This window comes from Phyllobates terribilis, unplaced genomic scaffold (assembly GCF_046119375.1).
Source record: "Phyllobates terribilis strain yellow unplaced genomic scaffold, ASM4611937v1 Scaffold_7__3_contigs__length_470593459, whole genome shotgun sequence".
In the NCBI taxonomy this organism is placed as follows: Eukaryota; Metazoa; Chordata; class Amphibia; order Anura; family Dendrobatidae; genus Phyllobates; species Phyllobates terribilis.
This window is the reverse complement of record NW_027362767.1, coordinates 70,716,611-70,743,650: the sequence shown is the minus strand read 5'-3', so window position 1 is coordinate 70,743,650 and position 27,040 is coordinate 70,716,611. Positions and strand designations below refer to the sequence as shown.

The 27,040-nt window shown below is 44.3% G+C and overlaps 1 protein-coding gene across 1 annotated transcript in view; it reads right to left on the bottom strand.

The window, feature by feature from the left end:
* RTN1 (reticulon 1) overlaps nucleotides 1–27,040 on the bottom strand; it is a 268,041-nt gene that overhangs the window by 111,497 nt on the left and 129,504 nt on the right. Inside the window, exons 2-3 of the mRNA XM_073638741.1 lie at nucleotides 9,232–9,957; nucleotides 257–1,030 (exon numbers count right to left, since the gene is read on the bottom strand). Coding sequence (XP_073494842.1) covers nucleotides 257–1,030; nucleotides 9,232–9,957 — 1,500 coding nt within the window. The remainder of the gene's footprint in view (nucleotides 1–256; nucleotides 1,031–9,231; nucleotides 9,958–27,040) is intronic.

Below are 27,040 nucleotides of genomic sequence, written 5' to 3'. Positions count from 1 at the left end.
GGAGGGATGAGACCCTCTTTGCCCCGATGGTGGCCTTGGACCTTCACACCCTGTAGTATCCATCACTGCCCAAAATAATGTTTTGATACCTTTGCAGGAGAGCTGTCAGCAGTTTTTTAGGATCAAAAATAGTTATAAACTTCATTTAAGTGTCGAGGCTCAACAGTACTACATGAAATATACATGTGGTGACCCAGTCGTTATACCCATCATGAATGCTATTAATCTTAGGGAAAGGTAAAAAATGACAACTTACCTTTCTTCTTACTCAGCAATGTCCCCGGACTGGTTGACCCTGTGCTTGCTTTTGCAAAGACTCTACTTTGGTAAACGGTCGGTTCTGACGACTTTCTCTGGTGCAGTCCTTCATCTTTTTTGATCATCAACAAATCTGATCTTCCTTCAGCATAGGAGCTTTTCATATAAGCAGCTGATTCTGCCAGGTTCTCCATATTAAGCTTTCTTTCTGTAGAGCTGTAAGAGTCGAAGTCCGAGGCATCAAAACTTTCAGTTCTTGAACCGTTTTCTTCTTCGATAATGTCCATTATTGGTTTCATCATTGGCGAGTCTTGGTCTCTCTTTGGACTCTCTTCAGAAGCCGAGGAACCATCACATGACTCAATAATGAGCTCGCTGTCCAGTTCGGCTTCACGTTCCTCACGGAGTATGCTGTATTGTATGGATGGGGAGGCAGGTGATGGTGGGGGGCCACCAATGTGACTGAACGTCATGTAAGCAGACTGCATGGCCTCTTCTCCTGCCAGCTGGTCTTCAGAAACAAGCTCTATTTCAGAGTCACCAGATTCAGTGCTCGAAGCTTCGTTATCTAGCGAAGACGGAACAGCTGCTAGCACAGGCTTGCTTTTATAATCTTGTTTTTCGGAGTAAACACTATGAGGTTTCTGCTCTTCAGCTGCTTCATAAGGAAAGCCTTTTGTTGAATCCTTTGCTCTCATGGCGCTGATCAGTTCATCTTCAGATATTCTGAATTTACTCTGTTTCTCCGAGCCAGATGGTCCTGTATATCCATCTGGATGCAAACGATAACAGAAATTAAAAAAAAAAAAAAACATTGTGAGAAGAACAATTCTTTGGAGACTTCTATCACAAAGCCAGAAATACTATTTTATTAGATGGGTTTAAAACTATGCAAATAAAACATCCTTCCTTTTACCCTCTGTTTTCCAAGATTCCACTGACCATCTTATAATAAATAACCTGTATGGGTTCATATTGCGTCTTTAAAAAAACTAAAGGGGTTTTTCATCTTTTTGAAAAGTTTATTTTTATGAAATATCGAAAAATGTATTGCTTACCTCTCCGATACCCTTGTCACTTTATCGATGTCGCTCTCAAAGTGATGACGTCCCATCCATCATTCACCTGTAGCTTCAGCCATCAGGTGACTTCAATGGACAGGAACTCATCACTTTCTGTCCTGAAGGAAATCACGGGAGCAGTGGTGCTGGAGCGACAGTGGTGCGGAGGTGTAAGTAACACTTCTTTAATTTTACAAATTTCCTACCTCTAGACCAGGGATGTCAAATTCATACACTCAGAGGGCCAAAAGGAAAACCTTGGACAAAGTCGCAGGCCAAAAAGTATACAGTATAATGGGCCCCACATAGTCCTCCATACAGTATAATGGGCCCCATATAGTCCTCCATACAGAATAATGGGCTCCACATAGTCCACCATACAGAATAATGGTCTCCACATAGTCCACCATACAGAATAATGGGCTCCACATAGTCCACCATACAGAATAATGGGCTCCACATAGTCCACCATACAGAATAATGGGCCCCACATAGTCCTCCATACAGTATAATGGGCCCCACATAGTCCTCCATACAGAATAATGGGCCCCACATAGTCCTCCATACAGAATAATGGGCCCCACATAGTCCTCCATACAGAATAATGGGCCCCACATAGTGCTCCATACAGAATAATGGGCCCCACATAGTCCTCCATACAGAATAATGGGTCCCACATAGTCATCTATACAGAATAATAGACCCACATAGTCCTCAATACAGAATAATGGGCCCCACATAGTCCTCTATATAGAATAATGGGCCCCACATAGTCATCTATACAGAATAATGGGCCCCACATAGTCCTCCATACAGTATAATGGGCCCCACATAGTCCTCCATACAGAATAATGGGCCCCACATAGTCCTCCATACAGAATAATGGGTCCCACATAGTCCTCCATACAGAATAATGGGTCCCACATAGTCCTGTATACAGAATAATGATCCCAGCATAGTCCTCCATACAGAATAATGGCCCCAGATAGTCCTCCATACAGTACAATGGGTCCCACATAGTCCTCCATACAGAATAATGGGTCCCACATAGTCCTGTACATAGAATAATGGGCCCCACATAGTCCTCCATACAGTAGAATGGCCCCACATAGTCCTCCATACAGTATAATGGGCCCCACATAGTCCTCCATACAGAATAATGGGCCCCACATAGTCCTCCATACAGAATAATGAGCCCCACATAGTCCTCCATACAGAATAATGAGCCCCACATAGTCCTCCATACAGAATAATGAGCCCCACATAGTCCTCCATACAGTATAATGAGCCCCACATAGTCCTCCATACAGAATAATGAGCCCCACATAGTCCTCCATACAGTATAATGGGCCCCACATAGTCCTCCATACAGAATAATGAGCCCCACATAGTCCTCCATACAGAATAATGAGCCCCACATAGTCCTCCATACAGAATAATGAGCCCCACATAGTCCTCCATACAGTATAATGGGCCCCACATAGTCCTCCATACAGAATAATGGGCCCCACATAGTCCTCCATACAGAATAATGAGCCCCACATAGTCCTCCATACAGTATAATGGGCCCCACATAGTCCTCCATACAGAATAATGGGCCCCACATAGTCCTCCATACAGAATAATGAGCCCCACATAGTCCTCCATACAGTATAATGAGCCCCACATAGTCCTCCATACAGAATAATGAGCCCCACATAGTCCTCCATACAGAATAATGAGCCCCACATAGTCCTCCATACAGTATAATGGGCCCCACATAGTCCTCCATACAGAATAATGGGCCCCACATAGTCCTCCATACAGAATAATGAGCCCCACATAGTCCTCCATACAGAATAATGGGCCCCACATAGTCCTCCATACAGTAGAATGGCCCCACATAGTCCTCCATACAGTATAATGGGCCCCACATAGTCCTCCATACAGAATAATGGGTCCCACATAGTCCTCCATACAGAATAATGGGCCCCACATAGTCCTCCATACAGAATAATGAGCCCCACATAGTCCTCCATACAGAATATTGGGCCCCAAATAGTCCTCCATACAGAATATTGGGCCCCAAATAGTCCTCCATACAGAATAATAGCCCCACATAGTCCTCCATACAGAATAATGGGCCCCACATAGTGCTCCATACAGAATAAGGGATCTCACATAGTCCTCCATACAGAATAATGGCCCCACATAGTCCTCTATACATTATAATGGGTCCCACATAGTCCTCCATACAGAATAATGGGTCCCACATAGTCCTGTATACAGTATAATGGGCCCCACATAGTCCTCCATACAGTAGAATGGCCCCACATAGTCCTCCATACAGAATAATGAGCCCCACATAGTCCTCCGTACAGAATATTGGGCCCCAAATAGTACTCCATACAGAATATTGGGCCGCAAATAGTCCTCCATACAGAATAATGGGCCCCACATAGTCCTCCATACAGAATAATGGGCCCCACATAGGGGTGGTGGTTCTGGAATTGCAGAACAAAAAAAAACCACCCTGCGGGCCAGATTTGGCCAGCCAGCTAGAGTTTGACATGTATGCTCTAGACGCTTTTGAAAAATGGTTGAAAACCCCTTTGACAGACCTTTTCATAGTCTAAATACTTTTAGATATAAACTTTCTAAAAAAAAGTGTGCTTTGAAATTTTACTGTATGTGCACACTGAGTCTTTTTGTTTAATTTTTGGAGCAGAAATTCAGAGTTTTTGAGAAGCTGAGCTTTTGTGGATTATTTAGAGTTTTCGCTCAGTTTCTGCTCCAAAAACACCTAGAAAAAACTTTATGTGCACATAGCCTTAGTCAGTATTTAGTCATTTTTTCATCAGTGAGCCAAAACCAGAAATAGATCTAAAACATGGAAGACAACCAACTGTTTGCATTATAGATTTTTCTCTCTTTAGTAGGTTCCAATCCTGGTTTTGGCTTACAAATGCTAATGCAAAACTTCTGTCATGCATGGTGGCCTTAGATCAAAGGGCAAATTATTACTGTCTGAAATTAAAAGTCTGCAGGCACTGCTGAATTGTGACAGTGTGGACTGCAGAATTTTCATTTCAGTCCAGACCACCATTTTTAAGGAATTTGGGGTCATTTTTTTTTTTTACTCAAATGCATGTTATTTTTGGCTTAATTACATTTTCCAGTTAGTAATGCTTATTTGTCTTCTGTAGCCTCTATGTATCACAGTACATAACATACTGCAGAATGAGTTATCTAAAGCTATTGGTTAGTTAGTCTGTAACGCTTATCTCCTGATCAGGGAGAAGGGAGTTACAGAACGAGCGCACTAACAGATTTACTATATACTGTACATATTCTACAGCCTGCTACATACAATGATACAAAGAGAAACTCCATTGAATAAAATGGTTTTTAGCCCAAAAAATACACATGTATTCAAAGTAAAAACTAAAACTATAAGGTATCCTTAAAAGCCTTAGATCTAAAGAGCCCATTATTAAGGCCATGGAAGTGACAGAGGATCTGATGACTTACAAGGAGGGTCACCTTCCACTGCCATTTCTATACAAATAATATCAATTATAATAATCCATATTTTTATGATGTTATTATTGACTGAAGGTAGTATTTTCTTTTAAAGGGAATCTTCCAGCAGCTTTTGCTATGGAATCCAAGAGCAGCATGTTGTAAGTATAGAGACCCTGATTCCAGCAATGTGTCACTTACTGGGCTGCTTTTTGCAGTTTTGATAAAATCCCTGTTTTCTCTGCTGCAGATCTAGCAGAGCTCAGAATGCTGAGCTTTATATAACCCCGCCCACACCACTGATTGGCAGCTTCCTGTGTACAGTGTACGTTATTATCAATTTGCCAATCAGGGGTGGAGGGCGGGGTTACACAGATTAGCTGGACTGTCTGGTACGTGACACCTAGTCCTGCAGTGATAATCTCCTGCTGACAAAACTCTGATTGTATTGAAACTACAGCACACAGCCTAATAAGTGACTCAACCCTGGAATCAGGCTCTCTGCCCCTACATTATGCTGCTCTCAGAATAAATAGAAAAAAACCTGCTGACAGATGCCGTTTAAAAGTGCAGGCTATTAAATCTGCCTTTTTTTAAAGGGAATCTATCAGCACTTTTGACTTCTTTGCCCCAAAACCAGTATTACAGCTAGATAGCAAACCTATGTTTTCGACCTAACTGGTAGCATAACTAAGAAAACAAAGTTTTAATCTGTTACATGACATATACTAAAGCCAAGTGTCCAATAGATATTCAATCATCTGTCAAAGCTTTGTTGTTCTTATATAGAGTTCAAATTCCCTGCATAGCTATAGAATTAAATAATAAATTGTTGACTCCTACAACCACCTCTAGGGGGAGCTGAGGAGGTTACTGCATACTGTTTATACATTGAGCTCAATGATAACACAGTATACAGTTAGCTCCTCAGCTCCATCTAGTGGTCAGAATGATATGTATTAAATTTCTCTCTCTAGGTTGGTCAGTATTTACATAGAGCAAAATGTACTAAGTAATAAAGCAAATACTAACTGACAGGCTGATGAAAGGTTCCCTTTAAGGCAGACATAAAACCCCATTATAATTTATACGGTTGTATTTATTCACATTAGCATTATTGGCAGATTCTGCAGCACATCGATGTATTTTTGCATATGTTATTACCGATCCTCTTTCATTCGGCAGTGGGTGTTCTGTGCTATATGTGACAGCTTCATTAGCGTCTGGTGATTATATTGATCTATGTGCTGGCCTGTATTAGTTTATAGTGATTTCGTTACTGAACAATTGGATCGCCGTTTTTATCATTTTGTACACGTATGCCGCTGTCAGCATTGACAGAGCGCTGCTCGTGTTGACGGCATCATTGCTGCAATATGTAGTGAGTTTTTCCATAAATTATTCAATAAGAGCCATTTAAAAATTGCAAAACCTGCAGACCGGAAAGGCTTTGTTATATGCAGTCATGTGTCTAATACCGTCCACGGAAAGATCCAATTAACCGTAATCTGCATCGAAGTTTACATAGTGATCAATGCTTTGGAAAATTATCACTAGAACTTCAATCAATTTCTAGTTTTTTTTCACCAACCCTTTTTTTTTCTCTTTAAATCAGGATAGTCCCCTTTCAGGCTTATCGTCATGGGAGAGTAGCTAGAAAGTATAATGGAATCTGAGAGCAGCATGACGTAGGAGCAGAGACCCTGATTCCAGCATTGTATCACTTACTGGGCTGCTTGCTGCAGTTTTGATAAAATCACTGTTTTCTCTGCAGTAGTCAGAACGCTGAGCTGTGTATAACCCCACCCACACCCCTGATTGGCAGCTTCCTGTGTACACTGTCAGCAAGCTACCAATTAGTGATGTGGGCGGGGTTACACAGATTATCTGGACTGCTCTGCACATGACACCTAGTCCTGTAGTGATAATCTCCTGCTGATAAAACACTGATTGTATTGAAACTACAGCAAGCTGCTGATCAAGTCACACATCTCCGAAATCAGGGTATCTGTTGCTCTCAGATTAAATAGCAAACACCTGCTGACAGATTTCCTTTATTGCCCTCTGCAGTATATTTACCATAATGTATGATTTAGCACATTATGTTGAATATACATTTAGATATTGTTTGTGTTTTAGATACTTTTTGTGGCTTTTTAAAAAAATAAATAAAAATGCAACAATGTTTGCTAAAAAATTTAGGTGCAAAAAAAATTGTACAAAAAGAGCCTATCAGGTGGTGTACAGTTAGGAAAAAGTGTCTAAAGTCTAAGTCTGAAGGGACCAATACACATTAGATTCAAGTTGGTCGAGCCTACATGGAACTGGATGACCATCCAATGAGTATGGGGGTCTCTGGATTCTCACATTATCTGTCAGAAGAGCTAAGGATCTGACAGGTTAAAAGCAAAGACCTTCTCCTTTTATTCTCTGGGGAGGCAGCAGCCATCAGAGGTGTCTGGTAGCGGCATTCTCCCCTCTCTACTGATTGGAAATACATAAAAGCTTGATAAAGCATTTATGTGTATTGGGGAGTGAGGTACAACTTTGGTCAATAACAGTTAAGTTGTATGGGCCTCTTAAAGGACATCTCCAGTGAAGAAATACTATCACCTAGTCACAGGATCCGTACCGATCTGCAGGGCAGGGCATTTCCATTCACATTAGGATGGAGCGCTCCTGCCGTTCCATGCATTCTCTATGGTGCTGGTGGAAAAAGTGGTGTGCAACGCTCAGCAGACCCATAGGGAATGAATAGAGCACCGGTTGGACATGCCCTTTCTAAATGGGAATAAGTACCCTCTTCTGCCGATTGGTGCGGGTCCCGGCAGTCTTAACCCCACTAAATTATAAGTTGTTCCCTTTCCTATGGACAGGTGATAACTTATTTTCACTTTAAGTTTGGAAAGGATCAGTAAATGTGCCCTATATCTTCAGATTGGCCCTATACCTGAGGGTGCGAAAACTCAGCACAACCACTACTACCCTAGAAGAGAGCCCTTTTAGAGGGGTTTTCCAGGATTAGAAAAATAATCTGACCCTAGTACACAAATTTACTTTTGCTTCTATGTAATATTAATTTAGCCAGCTTGTTTAATAAATGATTAGATTATACCTTTTTTTCTGCAAACTGTGAATCAAGTGTAATAGCACTACTCATCAACGCGCCTTCACAGGGGCGGCCTACCGGAGAATTCTCCTGTTCTCCAGTGGGCCAGTCCGAGCCTGGTTACATCTGTCATGGTAGCTCAGACCCATAGAAGCAGCCATGCCTTTTTTCCTGGACAACCCCTTTAACACAGTAAGAACATTTTATATGACATTTCTACTAAAGGCCACATTTTTCCATTACCCTACAGAGCAAAAAAAAAAAAAGAATTACCTTGATATCTGTTGACCGTACCTTTCCAATTCTAACCAATACGTTGCACTGCGGTGTTTGCCAAGGACACTGAGAACAGAGGCTGCACAATATTTTATTGTCTGCCACAGCTTGCAGCTCCCAATATAGTTAATTGAAAGGAACTTGGCTAGGTTTGATACCATCGATCTGTGTGTGCTGTGAACCGAGTCCAGGAGTTTGTCTGCCGCCCCTTTGCCTGCTCTATATTTTTGGACATTTGTGGACATTTCTAAGGTAATGGTTACATAATAGCCCACCGCCATTATGTGTCAAATAATAAATACCATTAAATCAGACATTAAAGGGAACCTGTCACGTCGGATAATGCAATTGACCTGCAGATATAGGGTTAATCTGCAAGTTAATAGCATTAGAAAGGTGCCCGGCTGCAGTCCCAGGAGCCGCCGACTTTCAGCCATGCACGGCTACAGTCACCGCTCACAGTACCCCATACCTGCAGATTATTAGCGTTATCTGAAGTGACAGGTTCCCTTTAAGTTCCTATATTGTGACAGGAGGTCTTGTAACTAATAGAACTGTATGCATTAATGGTCAATGTTGTTTCAACAATCAATAGTACAAGTGAATAGAAGAAACTTTATAACTTACTTTTTTCTAGTAAGTGTTTTATCTCACCTTAATCCCTTACAACTGGATACACAGCTATACTGCTAAGTACTGCTGTATAATGTCCTCTATACTGCTGCTGCTCCTGAATCTGTACTACAGTGGGAAAGGAGAGCCGAATCCCTCATGTCTATGTGTGCTGTGTATGTGAAACATCAGGGGAGCTGGAAGCCACCTACTAGCTCAGAGGCAACTGAAAATTATAGATAGAGCACACAGAGGGGAAAACTGTAGAAAAATGCAACATTCAAGTCATATATTGGCCATCAATTGTGTTATTCCTCATGTAAACACATCTTGTTCTGAAAAGTCACCTGAAGTGACAGGTACACTTGATTAGGTATTTTTTAGCTTTAGTATATAGGGTTATCATGGGCTTACCTGTTTCTATGGATGGCGGTGTAAGTGACTCTGGACTGTCATCTTCTGGTTCAGACACCATAACAGTTGGGACTATATCAGAACTTGGCTTTAAACCCACATCAGACAGATCCTCACTGCTTTCATTAAAGTCATTATCAATAGAAGATTCAGTAAGAGTGATTTTTACTGGAGACGTTTTAATATTTCTGGTTCCCGTGTCACTATACAGTCCCATACTGTTCCCAGGTTCCTCCATATAAGGTGCAAACGACAGATCTTCGCTTACTTTGCCACTATGTTGGTCTTTTTGCAGAGTTTTTGAAGCAGCCGCATCAGAAAAATCATATCCCGTAAGGCTTGGCTTTTTCTCATCACCCTCTGGAGAATGCTTTGGGTTGCTATCTGGGGACCTGCTGATGTCAATATACTTGTACGCTTCTAATTTATCATCCTCCATGGGATCAGACAATGTTTTGATAACATCTTTGCTTTCAGCTGGTGTCATCCCAATACCTGAATCTGAACTAAACAACCCTCGAGACTGAAAAGCGGGCATTTCTTGAGGAGACTGAGAACCAAGGCTAAGTTGTTCCTCATCGTCCAAGCTGGTGCCAACATCTCCCCTTTTAAGAATCCCGGTGAAGTAGTTGGAGTCTGGCTGAGACTCGTAGCGCTCATCGGACGTCAGGGAGGTGTAGAAGGCTCCTTCTTCATCCATGGGTAGCTTCTTGCTGCTTCTGTAATCTGAAAGCACAAGATGAAAAGTGAAAAAGAAAACTGTTAAAATATGTTAAACAATCTTTTAGGTGAAGGTTCAGTTTTACGCTTATATAGGGGTTTTTTTAGGCTATACAAAAAGTTATATAATATTTTTGTGTTTTTACTTTAGTATTGTTTTTTTTCATGCCGATCTGACTTCTACATTTTCCGGCACATTCTATACGCTTCCCGCCTCCTCGCTGATTGCCTTCTCACCAGTCAGGGCAGTAATGTCTCTGCAGGCTTTTCTTTTTTTCTCCGGTGTAGTGCAGATGGTTCTTCCCAGTTACTGCAGTATCTGTGAAAGTTGCATTTATCGTTGTATTCTAAATTAAAGAGGTTGTCTCATCATCTTAAATTGGTAAAACTACAAAGTGATTGCAAAAACAAGCAGCCGTGAAATTTACTTGATAGTATAAACCTCTTTGTTCTCAAGAATCTATCAGCGTTGGCCGGTCCCCTAGCTCCACAGTTACATGCTCTTTGCTAGAGAGTTTGTAAGCGCTGTTCTGGGCAAGGTTCAGTGCAACTCTTCTCTTCCGCTGCTGCAGAGGCCAAGCCACTGATGCTTGCAGCATCAGAGAACTCACAGTTCAGGCAAGTGGTGCAACAAAGCTGCTGATCTGAACAGTTAATCAATCAGGAGTGCAGCAAGCACCAACGCAAGCAGGAGGCAGGAGAGCCATGTATTCCTGTTCAACAGACACTGTAGCAAGCAGGAGGCAGGGGAGCCATGTATTCCTGTTCAACAGACACTGTAGCAAGCAGGAGGCAGGGGAGCCATGTATTCCTGTTCAACAGACACTGTAGCAAGCAGGAGGCCGGGGAGCCATGTATTCCTGTTCAACAGACACTGTAGCAAGCAGGAGGCAGGGGAGTGGTAAAACTACAAAGTGATTGCAAAAACAAGCAGCCGTGAAATTTACTTGATAGTATAAACCTCTTTGTTCTCAAGAATCTATCAGTGTTGGCCGGTCCCCTAGCTCCACAGTTACATGCTGTTTGCTAGAGAGTTTGTAAGCGCTGTTCTGGGCAAGGTTCAGTGCAACTCTTCTCTTCCGCTGCTGCAGAGGCCAAGCCACTGATGCTTGCAGCATCAGAGAACTCACAGTTCAGGCAAGTGGTGCAACAAAGCTGCTGATCTGAACAGTTAATCAATCAGGAGTGCAGCAAGCACCAACGCAAGCAGGAGGCAGGAGAGCCATGTATTCCTGTTCAACAGACACTGTAGCAAGCAGGAGGCAGGGGAGCCATGTATTCCTGTTCAACAGACACTGTAGCAAGCAGGAGGCAGGGGAGCCATGTATTCCTGTTCAACAGACACTGTAGCAAGCAGGAGGCCGGGGAGCCATGTATTCCTGTTCAACAGACACTGTAGCAAGCAGGAGGCAGGGGAGTGGTAAAACTACAAAGTGATTGCAAAAACAAGCAGCCGTGAAATTTACTTGATAGTATAAACCTCTTTGTTCTCAAGAATCTATCAGCGTTGGCCGGTCCCCTAGCTCCACAGTTACATGCTGTTTGCTAGAGAGTTTGTAAGCGCTGTTCTGGGCAAGGTTCAGTGCAACTCTTCTCTTCCGCTGCTGCAGAGGCCAAGCCACTGATGCTTGCAGCATCAGAGAACTCACAGTTCAGGCAAGTGGTGCAACAAAGCTGCTGATCTGAACAGTTAATCAATCAGGAGTGCAGCAAGCACCAACGCAAGCAGGAGGCAGGAGAGCCATGTATTCCTGTTCAACAGACACTGTAGCAAGCAGGAGGCAGGGGAGCCATGTATTCCTGTTCAACAGACACTGTAGCAAGCAGGAGGCAGGGGAGCCATGTATTCCTGTTCAACAGACACTGTAGCAAGCAGGAGGCAGGGGAGCCATGTATTCCTGTTCAACAGACACTGTAGCAAGCAGGAGGCAGGGGAGCCATGTATTCCTGTTCAACAGACACTGTAGCAAGCAGGAGGCAGGGGAGCCATGTATTCCTGTTCAACAGACACTGTAGCAAGCAGGAGGCCGGGGAGCCATGTATTCCTGTTCAACAGACACTGTAGCAAGCAGGAGGCAGGGGAGCCATGTATTCCTGTTCAGCAGACACTGTAGCAAGCAGGAGGCAGGGGAGCCATGTACTTCTATTCAACAGCCACTGCAAGGGGAGTTTCTAATGAAACCGACTACAAAGTCGGCTGACTGCAGTCAAAAGGCTTTATTAAAAAAAAAGAATAACCATATATGGTGAAGTGGCATTTTGTTATAAACCTGCACTTTACAGAAATACTCTAGTAAACTTTATTCCATTTATTATGCACCTTGTGTGCCAAAACATTCAAATTATTTTTTTCATTTTATGTGTAAATTTCATGTATTTCTCGGGACCAATGGGTTGCATGATCAAATAGTAACCCATTATGAGTTCCTGCTATCTGTTTTGTAGGAACGGGGTTAACATCTCCTGGTGTGATCCACTTTCTACAAGTGTGCGTAATTTACAGCACACCAGATCTCCATGCCAAAACGCTCCACCCTCTGTAGTTTTTCAACTGGGGTAGCCAGGCATAGGGACTCAAAGAGGAATCTCTAAAATAGTCTGGTGTGCTTCTTCAAGGTGAGATATGCCTTGTTCCGTAATGACACCGGCTTAAGATCACATAATATCACATCACAACCAATTTGGAGTGCGTCCGGAAGAGTGTAGTTACATCAGTATGCTGTACCTGGTGCGCAATGGATGCACACTGACCAATAATAACCTTTGTATAAGTGCTTACAAGTTCGGGTCCGCTTATCCCTAGTCACAAGCAATTTTTCATATGGACCACTGGTCAGTGTGAGGGAAAAACACAGCAAACCCTACTCTGGTTTATGGACCAGAATAGTGCATGAAATGGCAAATAGGTCCTGCTATTTCATGCCGCTGATCCAAACTGTCCGAACATCTCGCCCCCAGCAAGCAGGAAGCAGAGAGTGATTGCTCCTGAAGACAGAATGTGAAACAAACTTTTTAAAGGGGCTTGTTTATTACCGGACAATCCCTGTTTAATCACTTCAGATCCCCGTAGAGAATTAAAACAACCAATACTCAGTTCCCACAGCAATGTCAATGCTGCTATTCTCGGCAGGATGCGAGACATTGTTGTGTCACGTGACTATGGCATCCAAACCGAATATTGATGAGCTGCAGCCGATCAGCAGCCACTGACTGGCTGCACTGGCTATGTGCCACAGCAATCAGTAGCCGTTGATAGGCTGTAGCTCATCAATACTTCATCACAGCGGTTAGCGGCAGCGAACTGTTGCATCATGTCACCACTGCAGCCGACCGGCTGTCACTAATGACCCAGAGCTTTCTGAGATGGGCATAAAACAAGCTACAAAATCTGTTTCGTTTCATGAAGGCTACCCCTTTCTTCGTCTTAGGCCACGGCCCCACTATCAGTATTCGGTCAGTATATTTTCTCAGGAGTGGGAGCCAAAACCAGGTGAGGAACAATCAGAGAAAAGGTATAATAGAAACAAGTCACCAATTCTGCATTTATCACCCACTCCTGGTTTTGGCTCCCACTCCCGAGAAAAAATACTGACCGAATACTGACCGAATACTGATAGTGGGGCGTGGCCTTAGTAGGGCATAAGCGCATCATAGCGTGGGGGTCACGTGCTTGGCCTCCCTTTTACGAGTTGGAGCATAGAGCCGCTAACAAGGAGCATCTCTTGCCCTGGCAGACCTGGCACATCCATGTACAGAGAATGTATTGTCTGCAGCCGGGCTGGCGTCTCACTGAAATGAAATTGTCATGGTGAGACAACTCCTTAATTTTATAGATTAATCGATGACACTGTGCTGTTTCAGATAATGTAGCATCAAGTGTTTTATTTTTTTACTATCTGAAAAATCCTGACTTGGGCACCACAGTTATAATTAACCAACAAGGTTCCTTACAATGACAACATTGTACAAGGATTTTGTTGTTTCAAAAAAGCATTTCTTTCCTTAAATAGGAAACAAATTAGCTTGTATGTCCGGTAAAAGTAATTGCAGCAATATTTTCTGATAATCACCACTGCAATAAGAATAAAGCCCAAGGCGGAAGCATAGATATAAACGTGTATTATTATGTTTACAGCCACTTATGACGTGTCAGTGTGCTCTGGAGGAAATGTTAACCTCCATACAGCTGTTAAAGAGAAATACATCGATATAACAAAATATGGTTATTAAAGCCTTGCAGGCTGCAGTAATAGAGGAGAGGGACTTATTGGGCTATAAACCTATTGTGCAAATAAACTGATGATACGCCGGAAAATATGGGGAATGTTATTGGGCATGATGGTGAAAGTTATAAGGAGGTGACCAGAGATGGAACTGATTTTTTGAAGTACTTAAACGGGTTATCCAGAACATTTTTTTTTTACTATGTGCCCAAGCACTAATAGGTAGGTAGTTGCTAACTATCGGCTTGTTGTGCCAGACGTCAATCTCTGCGGGGACGTAGGAGTCTGCCGGCAATTCCATAGCTTCCGCTAATGTCATGTCAACAAAGTGGCGGTTTTTCTTCTGCTTTGCTGTGTTGATGGGGCGAGACTGCTGATGTCATGCTGATTGACAGCTGATTGACAGCTGGCTCCCTGCTGCATAACTGCGGGGAGCCAGCTGTCAATTAGCATTACCTTGGCAGTCACACCCCGTCAACAGAGCAACTCATAAGAAGAAGAACAGCTCTGTTGACGTGGAGCAGCTGAATCACCGTCAGGAGTGGTCGGTGACTGCTCTGAGACGGTGCCGGGTACAACAAGCAGGTAGTTGACTCTGTTAGCATCTACCTGTCTGTTAGTTTTAGGCCCATAGTAAAAAAAATAATAAAATAGTCTTGGAATGGAGTCTGTTATCTCTGAGATCTCTATCAACATAAGCACAGGTCCTTGCACTAAGAAGAGCCATACATTCTTTTAATAATCTACTAGAGAATTTTTTTTTAATGTCCATTCATATGCAAATGAGGCACTCAGACCACTGTGGGCGGGGCCACATTGTCTGGAGCCACCTCCCTCCAATAGTTTTGCCAGCTATCTCTGCTCTCTCATTGCACTGGCTTCACTTGAGCCAGCGCTATCTCCTTTGAAACAATGTGCAGAACAGGGAGTTGACAAATGTCTAAAAAAAAGGCTTTTCTGCGCAAAAATATGACATTTGCCACTTGTGCAGGGGGGTTTTGAAAGAGGCAAAGATGGCTCAAGTGAAGCCAACTCTGTTAAGTAATCCAAACAGGGGAGGCTGGGCAGAGATAGATGGCGAAACCGTCGAAAGGAAGGGTGCTCCAGATCACCTCGCCCATGGGCAAAAACTAAACTAATGTCTTAAATTGTGAGATGATGAACTTCTAATAATGGGATATTTGAAAAAAAAATGATAACATCTGTTTGTGCTCACTTCTATTTATTAGAACGTGTATACTTTCCCACCGTATTTGTCACGCAAGGTGTGAGAAAGACTTAGTGCAATACAAAGGGAAGAGGGAAAGGGAGCCCAGACTCTAGGGAAAGAGGGGAGTGGAGACCTCCTGGGTTGATCTAGCGTCACCCTGTCTCCACTAACGTCCCTGTATTGGCTCTTCACCAATTGCCGCACTCGAACCTTGTCCTGTCTTTCCCTGGCGTAGGGCCCTGGCTAGAGAAGGGAGGGGGATGAACGCTAGTTGAACCCTACTAACCACTAAAGACAACAAGGAGGAACAAACAAGGAAAGATAGCTTAGCTTTTAGTCGACTTCAGAGATATGAACAACCGTCCTCATAGCTCCAGAGAGGATGAAGTAATGCACTTGCTCAGTGCCTTCACAAAGGGTAATGTGAGTATCGCCAGCACCTCCCTCTAGCAGACAGCAGGTATTTATACACCCAGCAGGGTGTTAATTAGCCAGAGGAAGGTAACCGCTGGGTTCTGGAGAGACAGCATCTAAGAAGGTGTCTGCAATGCCAAACGTAGAGATTTTCTGCAACCAACTGTCTGTCACTTCTGACACACCCATAACACTACCCCCTCTTCTACGAGTGGCCTCTGGACACTCAGGACCGGGTTTCTCAGGATAAGAGGCGTGGAATGAACGAACAAACCTGGGAGAGTTCACCTCTTATGCTGAAACTCACATCCTCTCCTCTGGACCATAACCCTTCCGCTGCACCAAGTATTGTAGAGAACGACATTGAAGACGAGAATCTACAATCCTCGAAATCTGGAACTCCAGATAACCATCAACCATTACAGGGGGCGGTGGTAGAGGTGAGGGCTCAAGAGGCTCCACATACTTCTTGAGTAAGGACCTGTGGAACACGTTGTGGACCTTAAGAGCCTGAGGAAGTTCAAAACAAAACACTACTGGGTTAATGACGGCGATTATTTTATAGGGACCAATAAACCTAGGCCTCAGCTTCCAAGAAGGTACTTTCAATCGACAACCACACAAAGTCATTCACATTCAGGTCCGGACCCAGCAAGCATTTTCTGTCAGCCATACGTTTATACCTGTCTCCCATGATCTTTAAATTACTCAAAACACCCTGCCATACCGAGGAGAGCGACAAAGCAAACCGTTCCTCCTCTGGAACTCCCGAAGCTCCTCCCCACTAAAGGTACAAAACTGTGGGTGATAACCGTATGCACCAATGAAAGGTGACCTGCCAGTGGATTCTTGACGATGATTATTAATTGTAAATTCTGCCAATGGTAAGTAGGATGCCCAATCCTCCTGATTTTCAGAGACGAAACACCTGAGGTAGGTCTCCAAATTCTGATTGACACGCTCGGTATGTCCATTCGACTGAGAAGGGAAGGCAGAGGAAAAGGACAGCTGCACCCCCAGTCGAGAACAGAATGCCTTCCAGAACTTGGAAACAAACTGGGTCCCCCGATCTGACACCACATCGGAGGGAACCCGCGTGAAGTTTCATGATCTCATTTATGAACACCTGAGCAAGTGTCTTGGCATTTGGAAGTGCAGGTAATGCGACGAAGTGAGCCATTTAACTGAACCTATCTACTACCACCAAAACCACCATTTTGCCTGCAGAAACCGGTAGGTCAGTAATAAAATCCATGGACAAGTGTGACCATGGCCTACTAGGGATAGGTAGCGGAAGAAGAGTACCAGGCGGACAGGTATGCAAAACTTTAGAAGGCGTGCAAATATTACAAGCAGCTACGTGTTCAATCACATCTCGGTGCAACCCCAGCCACTAAAAACTACGAGAGAGGAGGTCCGCGGTTGCCTTACCACCTGTATGCCCAGCAAGCACAGAGTTATGATGTTCCTTCATTATTTTGCGGCGCAGATTAGATGGTACAAATAACCTTCCTGAAGGGCAGAAGGCAGGGGCATCCCCCTGAGCCTCCAACACCTCACCCTCCAGTTCAGGATACAGTGCTGAAATGACTACCCCTTTCTGTAATATCGGGGCATTGTTCTCATGGTCACCACCACCAGGGAAGCTCCGGGACAAAGCATCAGCCTAGACATTTTTGACCCCTGGACGAAAAGTGACAACAAAATTTAACCTAGTAAAAAAGGGACCATCTAGCTTGCCTTAGGTTGAGACGTTTAGCTGACTGGAGATATAACAAGTTCTTATGGTCAGTAATAACAGTAATAGGATGGATAGCCCCCTCCAGCCAATGTCGCCATTCTTCGAACGCCAATTTGATCGCCAAAAGTTCCCTATTACCCACGTCATAATTTCTCTCAGCTGAAGACAATTTTTTAGAAAAGAAGGTGCATGGACACCATTTACCAGGGTATGAACACTGAGACAACACAGCCCCAACCCCAACATCCGACGTATCAACCTCCACAATAAAGGGTTGGGAAACATCGGGTTGACTGAGTATAGGTGCAGTGGCAAAATGATTCTTTAAGGAAGGAAAAGTCTGGAGGGAGGCATCTGACCATTTGGAAAAATCAGACCCCTTCTTAGTCATGTCAGTAAGGGGTTTCACAATTACAGAGTAATTTTGGATGAATTTCCGGTAAAAATTAGTAAAGCCCAGAAAACGTTGTAGAGCCTTCAGGTTCTCGGGACGTTCCCAATCAAGGACTGCATGGATCTTCTCTGGATCCATCTGAAAACTCGAAGATGACAAGTACCCCAAAAACTCCACCTCCTGAACAGCGAAAATACATTTTTCCAGTTTGCATAAAGTTTATTATCCCTTAATATCTGGAGCACCTGCTTAACATGCCCCTGATGAGTCTCAAAATCAGGTGAGTAAACCAAAATATCGTCCAGATAGACCACCACAAACCTCTCCACCAAATGATGGAAAATATCATTTATGAAATGCTGGAATACCGCAGGTGCATTGGTCAAACCGAAAGGCATAACCAGACTCTCAAAATGCCCTTCAGGGGTATTGAACGCTGTTTTTCATTCGTCCCCTTCTCTGATTCTAACCAGGTTGTAGGCTCCCCTTAAATCCAACTTGGAGAATATCTTAGCTCCTACAACCTGGCTGAACAAATCAGGAATCAGAGGAAGATGGTATAGATCATGGGTGGTAATTTGATTTAATTCCCAGAAATCAAAACAGGGACATAGACCGGTATCTTTTTTCTTCACACAGAAGAACCCTGCCGCCACGGGCGAAGATGAGGGTCTGATATGTCCCTTCTCCAGACTTTCCACAATGAAATCCTTAATGGCTTGTCTGTCAGGGCCAGAAAGATTATACAGTCTGGACTTCGGTAGTTTAGCTCCGGGGGTCAGGTTAATAGGACAGTCATATGCACGATGAGGAGGACACCCCCTCTCAGAAAAGTCCTCAAAACCAGACAGAAAAGCAGGAAATATTTCCGTGGAGACAATAGCAAGGGAAATATCTAAACAGTTCTCATGGCAGTAATCTCCCCGGTTTGCCAATCCACCAATGGATTATGTTTAACAAGCCAAGGAATACCCAAAACAATAGGTGTGGGAAGACTGTCAAGGACATAGCAAGGGCTTATTTCACAATGAACTGACCCCACCTTCAGTTTTGCATTATGTACAATCTGAGTAAATGCCTTCTGTGCAAGTGGCGCCGAGTCGATGGCGAAGATGGAAATAGGTTTAGCTAAAGTACAGCAAGCAAGACCATGAGTTTTCACAAACTCAGCATTGACCATGCTGACTTTGGCTCCACTGTCAACAAACACAGAAATTTTCTCGGTTTTGTTCTCTAGCACCACCACTGCTGTCAGGACAAACCGGGAACTGCAGGTTGGCAACAAGTGCACCCCTTGTTTATCCAACTCCAGACTACCAAGAGTTAATCGAGTCTCCTTTTTTTTAGGAATTGAAGGACAGGTCCCAACAAAATGTCCCTTTTTCCCACTAAAAAAAATATGCCTTTTTTATTGCGATTCTCCGGGGAAATGTATGATGCAGAGATACCCCCCAACTGCATGGGTTCCTCCACCTCCCCCAGTACTGGTTCATTCCCAAACCACTCCCCCGGCAGAGGTACATAACCCCGACAAGAAGGCCCCGGAGAAGGTGGTCTCACCCGTCTATCCCGAAGGCGTCTATTCAGACGTATGGCCAATGACATGGCAGCCTCCAAGGACTGAGTGGTATCGTATACTGCCAAGGCATCTTTCAACCTTTCAGAAAGACCCTCACAAAATTGGCTTCTAAGGGCTGAGTCATTCCATTTGGAATCCGTTGCCCATCTACGGAATTCAGAACTATACGTCTACACTGACCAATTCCCCTCCTGAAGGAGACGTAGCCTAGACTCAGCCAAGGCGACGCGGTCAGGGTCATCATAGAGGAGGGCCAAATCGAGTCCTGCGGTAAAGAAAATGCCTACGAATGAGGATCTCCCTGCAGTAGATCTCCCCATTGCTCCTCATTTCCAGAGGCGTAAGGACGAAGTTCAAAATACAGTTTGCAGGCCTCCTTGAATACAAAAAACTTGTCCCTACCTCCTGAAAACCTGTCCGGGGGGGCAACCTTGGGTTCAGGCTGGACAGGCCTACCTGTAGAGACCCCCACATTGGCAACCTGTAGCCACTGATGCTGTTGCTGAACCTCACAGCTGAGGTCATTCACCTCCAGAGACAGACTGCGCAGCCGCTCTGCGAGCTCTGCAACTGAACCCATACCAAGGAGGAAAGGAAAAAAAAACACGCCCAAAAGCAAACACACAAAAAAGAAAGCAAAGTGTCAGGTTTTTATTTTTTTTCCTTTTCAAAATGTGCTCAGCCGGCAATAATGTCACGCAAGGTGTGCGAAAGACTTAGTGCAACACAAAGGGAAGAGGGAAAGGGAGCCCAGACTATAGGGAAAGGGGGGAGTGGAGACCTCAAAGGTTGATCTAATATCATTCTGTCTCCACTAACGTCCCTGTATTGGCTCTTCCCCAATCGCCGCACGTGAACCTCGCCCTGTCTTTCCCTGGTGTAGGGCACTGGCTAGGGAAGGGAGGGGGATGAGCCCTACCGACCACTAAAGACAACAAGGGGGAACAAATAAGGGAAGATAGCTTAGCTTTTAGTCGACTTCAGAGAGATGAACACCCGTCCTCATAGCTCCAGAGAGGATGAAGTAATGCACTTGCTTCAAACCTTCACAAAGAGTAATGTGAGTATCGCCGGCACCTCCCTCTAGCAGACAGCAGGTATTTATACACCCAGGCCAGGGTATTAATTAGCCAGAGGAAGGTAGCCGCTGGGTCCTAGAGAGACAACCTCTAAGAAGGTGTCTGCAATGTCTAACATAGAGATCTCCTGCAACCAACTGCAGGGCGACTGTCTGTTACTTCTGACACACCCGTGACAGTATGGCCACATTCTGAGTACAGTAGGAATGAATAAGAAGGATGACTGTTTTTACTATTTAAAGGTTTTCCAAAATGTGATTTATAAATCTTTCTCATCTGAATTCTATACTTTGAACAGGGATGAAAAGCAACAAAGCATAATGTCCCTTTATATTTACCAGTAGAAAGACTGAAGAGGGCCCCTATGCAAGAATAGTATATGGGCCCCCTGCAGTCAAATAGCTCATCATAATACACAATTCCACAGACTTTGGACATAGAAGTGGCCCCCTTACAACTTGGGCCACTGGGTGGCTGCACAGGTTGCCCCGATGGTATGTCCGCCCCTGGTCATTTTTACCCATTATAGAGATGAGTGTGTAGCCAAAGACAGAGAGGTCTGTGCAGCAATTATTTCATAACCGTACATCTCTCTCTATTGTTGGACATGGCACTATGGTCGACTACTGGAACGAACAATGGAAGGGAATTTTTATTTTGGCTCTATTATCTTTAAGGTTAACTAAAGACATTTTGGCTATGGAAACTGCCCAGTTTGCCATTCTTCTTCTGAGTTGGGAATGGCAATGACCTTTGCAAAATAATAAAACTCCTACAAACAAAAACAGGTAGCTTTTCTTCTACTCATCCATTGTCATGGACATCAATGGAATATAGGGATGAAGTGCTGGAGAACATCTAAAAAGGGGGCTGCGTAAAAAACAACTACAAAAATGCCACAACTTTAAGTTGGCATGCATTAGGTGTTTGCTTTCACCTTCCCCAGGAAGAGGACATGGACACATTTGATTTTCTTCTTTCTACCAGTTTTTTTTAAAGCATTGTCTATTTAAATTAATTCTCTTTTTATAATATTATAGTTTTGACATACATATGAGCATCTTCCTTTTTTAAGCTGGAAATTAATGAGCTTTGCAAAAATTAATTCTCCTACTGACGCTGCATACTCATGCATTGTATTTCTCCAATAAAGAGAATTTTTAATAGACATCTCCGCATCGTCTAAAATATTTAATAAATGCCCCATGGCTTTAACAAAAGAAAGACTTTTATTATTTATTGACAGATAAGCTTTAAAATGTATTGAAAATACATAATGTGGACCAAAGACAGGAACCCAAAGTGCCATCTATCCCCTGCCACCCCCAGTGATCTCACTGTGCCCTGCAGCCTGTGTGAGTCCGTTCAGCGCAGACATGAGGAGGAGGCAGGTACAGTACAATGTAGGATTCATTGGTCAGGCTCAAGAACCGTTTTAGTGGCTAAGTAGAAGAATATAAGTTTCTGCAGTTTGGCATTATAAGTAGACAAATCAATTAAAGGGGTTGTCTAATTTTCTTTGTACAGGAGCGAAAAAAGACAGTTCCGAGCCATAGTCCCGGAAGGAGGACTGGTGTTACATTCCCTCAGTAAAGTATTCCCTTGAACCTTGATGAAGAAACGTCACACCGTTCCTGCTCCCGCTGTGGCATAATGTACGGTAGCTGGACCCCTCTAGCCTTCATTCCAGGTAAACTGACAGCTCAGCGTTACATTAATTGGACTGTTTTTGCCCTTAAAGATCATACAACATGGGAAAACAATTCATGACTAGGTGTAGGCGAGTAATGGGCAACCAACAGAACAACAGAATCAACAGTCATGAGATTTTGTTGCTAATTGGGTGTAATTGAATCCTTTAATGAACAAGGGGTGTAATTAATAGCAGTGCCGAGTTCAATTAGTGAGGTCATTCATTCTCTCGAGAAACAGGTGTCAATTATGGCCCTTATTTAAAGAAGGAGGGCAGATAATGTTTTACCTGCTGGATTTAGCTCTTGCTCAGTGAGTAAAATGGGTCGTTCCACACATTGTGCCGAAGGCGAAAGAACTTTGATCAAGAAGTTGACAGGAAAGTGGAAAACATAAAGTAGTGCAGAAAATAACTGGCTGCTTAGCTAATAAGATTTCCAATGCTTTAAAATGGAAAACAAAACCCGAAACACGTGGTAAGAAAATAAATTCTACCATCCGCATAGATCATACAATGCCAAAGAAGCATCCAATGATCATCTCCAGTGAGATCAAAGATCTTCAGTTACCTGAGTCTTACAACCATCCGAAGATGCCTACGTGAAGCCAAACTATTTGCCACAAACCCTCGGAAAGTTCCAATGCTGGAAAAAATACATTTGTTGAAAAGGTTACAGTTTGCCAAAGAACAGACTGACCGGCCTAAAGAGAAGTGGGGGAACGTTCTATGGTCAGATGAGAGCAAGATTGTTCTTATAGGGTCTAACCATTTGTGAGACGACCCGTAAACACTGAATTCAGGCCACATTACACTGTGAAGACTATAAAACATGGAGGTACAAGCAGAATGGTTTGGGGATGTTTCTCATACTGTGGAGTTGGGCCCATTTATCGCATACCAGGCACCATGGAGCAGATTGAATATCAAAATACTGCAAGAGGTCATGTTGCCTTATGCTGAAGAAGAAATGCCCTTGAAATAGGTGTTTCAGCAGGACAACGACCCCAAACACAACAGCAAGCGAGCAACATCCTGGTTCCAGAACAATAAGACTGATGTTATGGAGTGTCCGCCCAATCCCAGACCTCAACCCGGTGCGGTTATTGATACAAAACCTAAGAATGTAAAAGACCTGTGGACTGTAGGGCAGGAATATCTCTCCGCACAGACGTAAAGCCGTTATCAGAAATAACGGTCATATAACTAAATATTAGTTCAGAGATTAACAGAAAAGCGAAGTCTGGAAACAAATTTCAGTTTATACAGTAAATATTTGAGTTTGTAAATAAAAATGCAGACACAGCTAGTTTTTGAGCAGCCGGTTATTCCCTTTTCTTCACTTTCAGTTTAAAAAATGTATATTTTTGTTCATGTTTCCATTTGGAATTGTATGTGCAGCTCCCAGCGCCTTTGTGTATATGGAATTAAATGTGATTATGAGGACTGAGCTTTTTCGCAGTTGTTTCTAATATTTTGCACATACTGTGACTGTATAACACACAATGCTCACGGTGTAAATTCCACTGTTCAATAATTGTAATGGAAAAAGCTTGATAAGGTAAACTACATATCTAAAAAAAAGATGGCTCCATTTGTGTAGAAAGAACCTAAATCTGCTCATAATGGGGTGTTGTACACTGGTCCTGCTCTTTAACCAGTGTTGTAGGAAGCTTGAAGCCTTACTGTCAAGAATTACAGGATTCAGAGCTGCATATAATGATCATATCATCATGTTGCTTGTAGGTGAGAATAACCCTATAAAATAGCATTGCTTGAAGCATTAATGGTTCTCTTTGTGTGATTGTCTTGATACAGCTTAAAGCCTAATTCAGATGTATATTTTTCACAGATAGAACAGGCACGCATTATAGTCTATGGGGCTGTTCACATGTCCATGTTTTTCTGCAGACCAACAGACAGGTCAAACTCGCCTATTCAAATCAATGGGACTGCGAAAAAGACGAACAGTAACTTGGGGTTTTTGGCTTTTTATTTTTGCATGCGATAGAAACAAACACCCAATTGTAAAAATGGACATTTGGACCCAAAAAGTCTAAAAGTCTAATACAGTCCTATGTTTAAAAAAAGGCAGTTTTTCAAGTATAATAAAAAAAAAAAACTGAAAAAGAACAAACAAAAACAAAACAATAGCCCGGATTCATTATTTGCGACTTTTCTTTTTTTTTACCTTATGTTATTCGCTAATGTTTTTTGCGCCTAATTCTCCAGAGCGTAGAACATAGTTTGATGAATTTTTGGGAAAATCAGACAGGCGTACCCTTTTTTTTTTTTGTCTTAACTTTTTTCACCTTTTAAAAGCAAAACGTGGCATGATACTCTAAAATGTGGCACATTAGTCTTCAAGTGCACAAAAATAATAATAGACAGATCTTGCACTGCACTGGGATACTGGAGAACAAACATTCTGCAACATTTCGAAGAGTCGCAAATAAAGAATTAGGCAGAAACATCTGGATAAGGAAAAACATGCTCACATTGTCCAGGAAAACAAACAAAAAACAGACGCAAGTGTAGCACCCTGAGGACTCGGCTGCTACAGGGGTATTACACCTCAAGCCAGAGGTGTGGTATTCCACTCCCGGGTAAGGATGGAGTGTGGGACTGAGCTCAGATAGCTGCATACACTACATACATCCCATTTCCGGGGGACAGACCGACGGTACTCCCACCAGTATATGTGCAGGTACGACAGCGTCTGTCCCTGGCTGGAGTGGGAGGGGGGTGGAACATCCCAGTAGTGTAGGGGCAGATAGGGGGAGCAGTCTGGGTAAGGCTAGGAGCTCATTGGGTGCTGGTCACCTGAGCTCACACATAGAGGGAGTATATAAGGTGGGCACCATCTTAGATCAGGGTCAGTCTTCTGTAGAGGGTCAGTCAGTCCTGAGAGAGGTCCAGGAGCGCCTGCAGAGAGAAGAGAGAGAGGAGAAGAGAAGGACCCAGAGGGGGAGAAGAAGGAACCCCAAGAACCCAGTATATAACCAGAAGGGTGAAGGGTTGGCACGCAAGGGAACCGGATCCCAAATTAGTGGAGGAGAGAAACTACCCTCAACTAAGAACCGGAGGCTGCGACATTACATGTGGAGCAGCCCCTCACCAAGTCCACTAAGAAGGCACACCGAGCATAGGGTCAGGGAAGCCAAAGAAGGTTCACCCAACAGGAGACCCGAGGGAGCCGGACATAAGTGGACCCCTGGTGGGAACGGCCAGTAGAGAGGACAGTCAGAAAGGGAGCTCAGGACCACGCTCCAGAATTGCTTGGGGGTTGGCCGAGTCCAGGACCTGGTGGACGCAGCACGGCTCGGGCGGTCACTCAAGGCCAGAGTGACCAACCGAACAGCAGTAAGTAAAAACCCTGAACTGCACAGCCCGACTCTGAGTCTTCTTACCATCCACACTGCACCACCACTACCACCATCCTCTACACCTGACCCCCTGAGGCTATACCCCTCCCGTTGGGGGTTATACTACCACAGCTGCACATATACCACCAGCCTCAGCGGACCCTGCTGCAGCGGCGGCCTTTTGACCGCAAATCAACGGGTGGCGTAGTCGACACTAAGAACAACTAATAACATCTGTAAAGACTGCCACACACTGAGTTTGACACCCTGGGCACGGACCGGGTCGCCGCCACTCGGAGACTACAACCCCCATCTGATCCGGCTCCGGGTAATCCCCAAACAGCACTGGCCCAGGGGGGCGCGTCAACTTTGGCGTAGTCGGCAGGATTTCGTGCCCGCAACCACCGGGTACTGCGTGCCTGAAGAAAAGTTCAAATTTACCTCAAGAAGAAGTCTCCCGCCGGTTCCAGAGGGTCCCCGCCATGGGACGCCATCACGGATCGTTTCCCGCCGGTTGCCCGCCATCTGCAGCTTTTTCCCGCCATCCACGGAGTTTCCCGCCACTGGGAGACGATTCCCGCCATTTCCAGAAGATTTCCCGCCTTGGAAGAGCGGACGCCATTATGGGCGTGCCAGAGGGTGGCAAGAGGTCACCTCCCATCGTGGGCCAGGTAAAGGAATGGCGCCAAAAGCGGAAACCGCCCCCACCAACGGAGACTGTGATGCTAGAGATGTCCATCAGCGTGAGAGAACTGCCCCTGGAACTGACAATCACAAAGTTGCCCCGGGACCACCTTCAATGTGGGCGGAGACAGAACAAGAGAGCGAAGATGGGTGCAGCCTGGAGGAGTCTGGAGAGAGCGCACCCGGAGACAAGAAGTCTGGAGAGGACTCCGGAGAAGTCGTACCCGGAGATGGAAGGAGAGTCAGGCAGCACCGACCCTGTGGTCAGGAGCCTGCTGCAAGCAACAACCCCACTAGGCTTAGTGGAGATCCTGGCACAGCTCCCCCGAGACCGGGAGTGTGCGCAGACCGCGCTGGAGCGCCTCGCATGGAGGATGGCCCAGGTGCAGCGAGAGACGCTGACGGAGGAGGAGCTACGGTGTGAAGGAGGAGCAGGAGTACGCCGTCATTAAAGTACGGTAAAGAGACTATACATAGTTACCCGTCAGGGTATAAGAACTGTTACTGCTGCTAGTTAAAATATAGTCCCCGTTGGGACCAGTTAACTGTTACAGTGTGTCCCATCTCCCCACAGGCTGAGGACTGTGAACAGCCATCCCTTATTCCCACTGACCGAGGACTGAGAGCGGTCATCCTTTCCTAATATCTGGCCGAGGACTGAGAGCGGCCATATTTCCCCTTGTATATAGTTGCGCTTTTTAAGGCGCCCC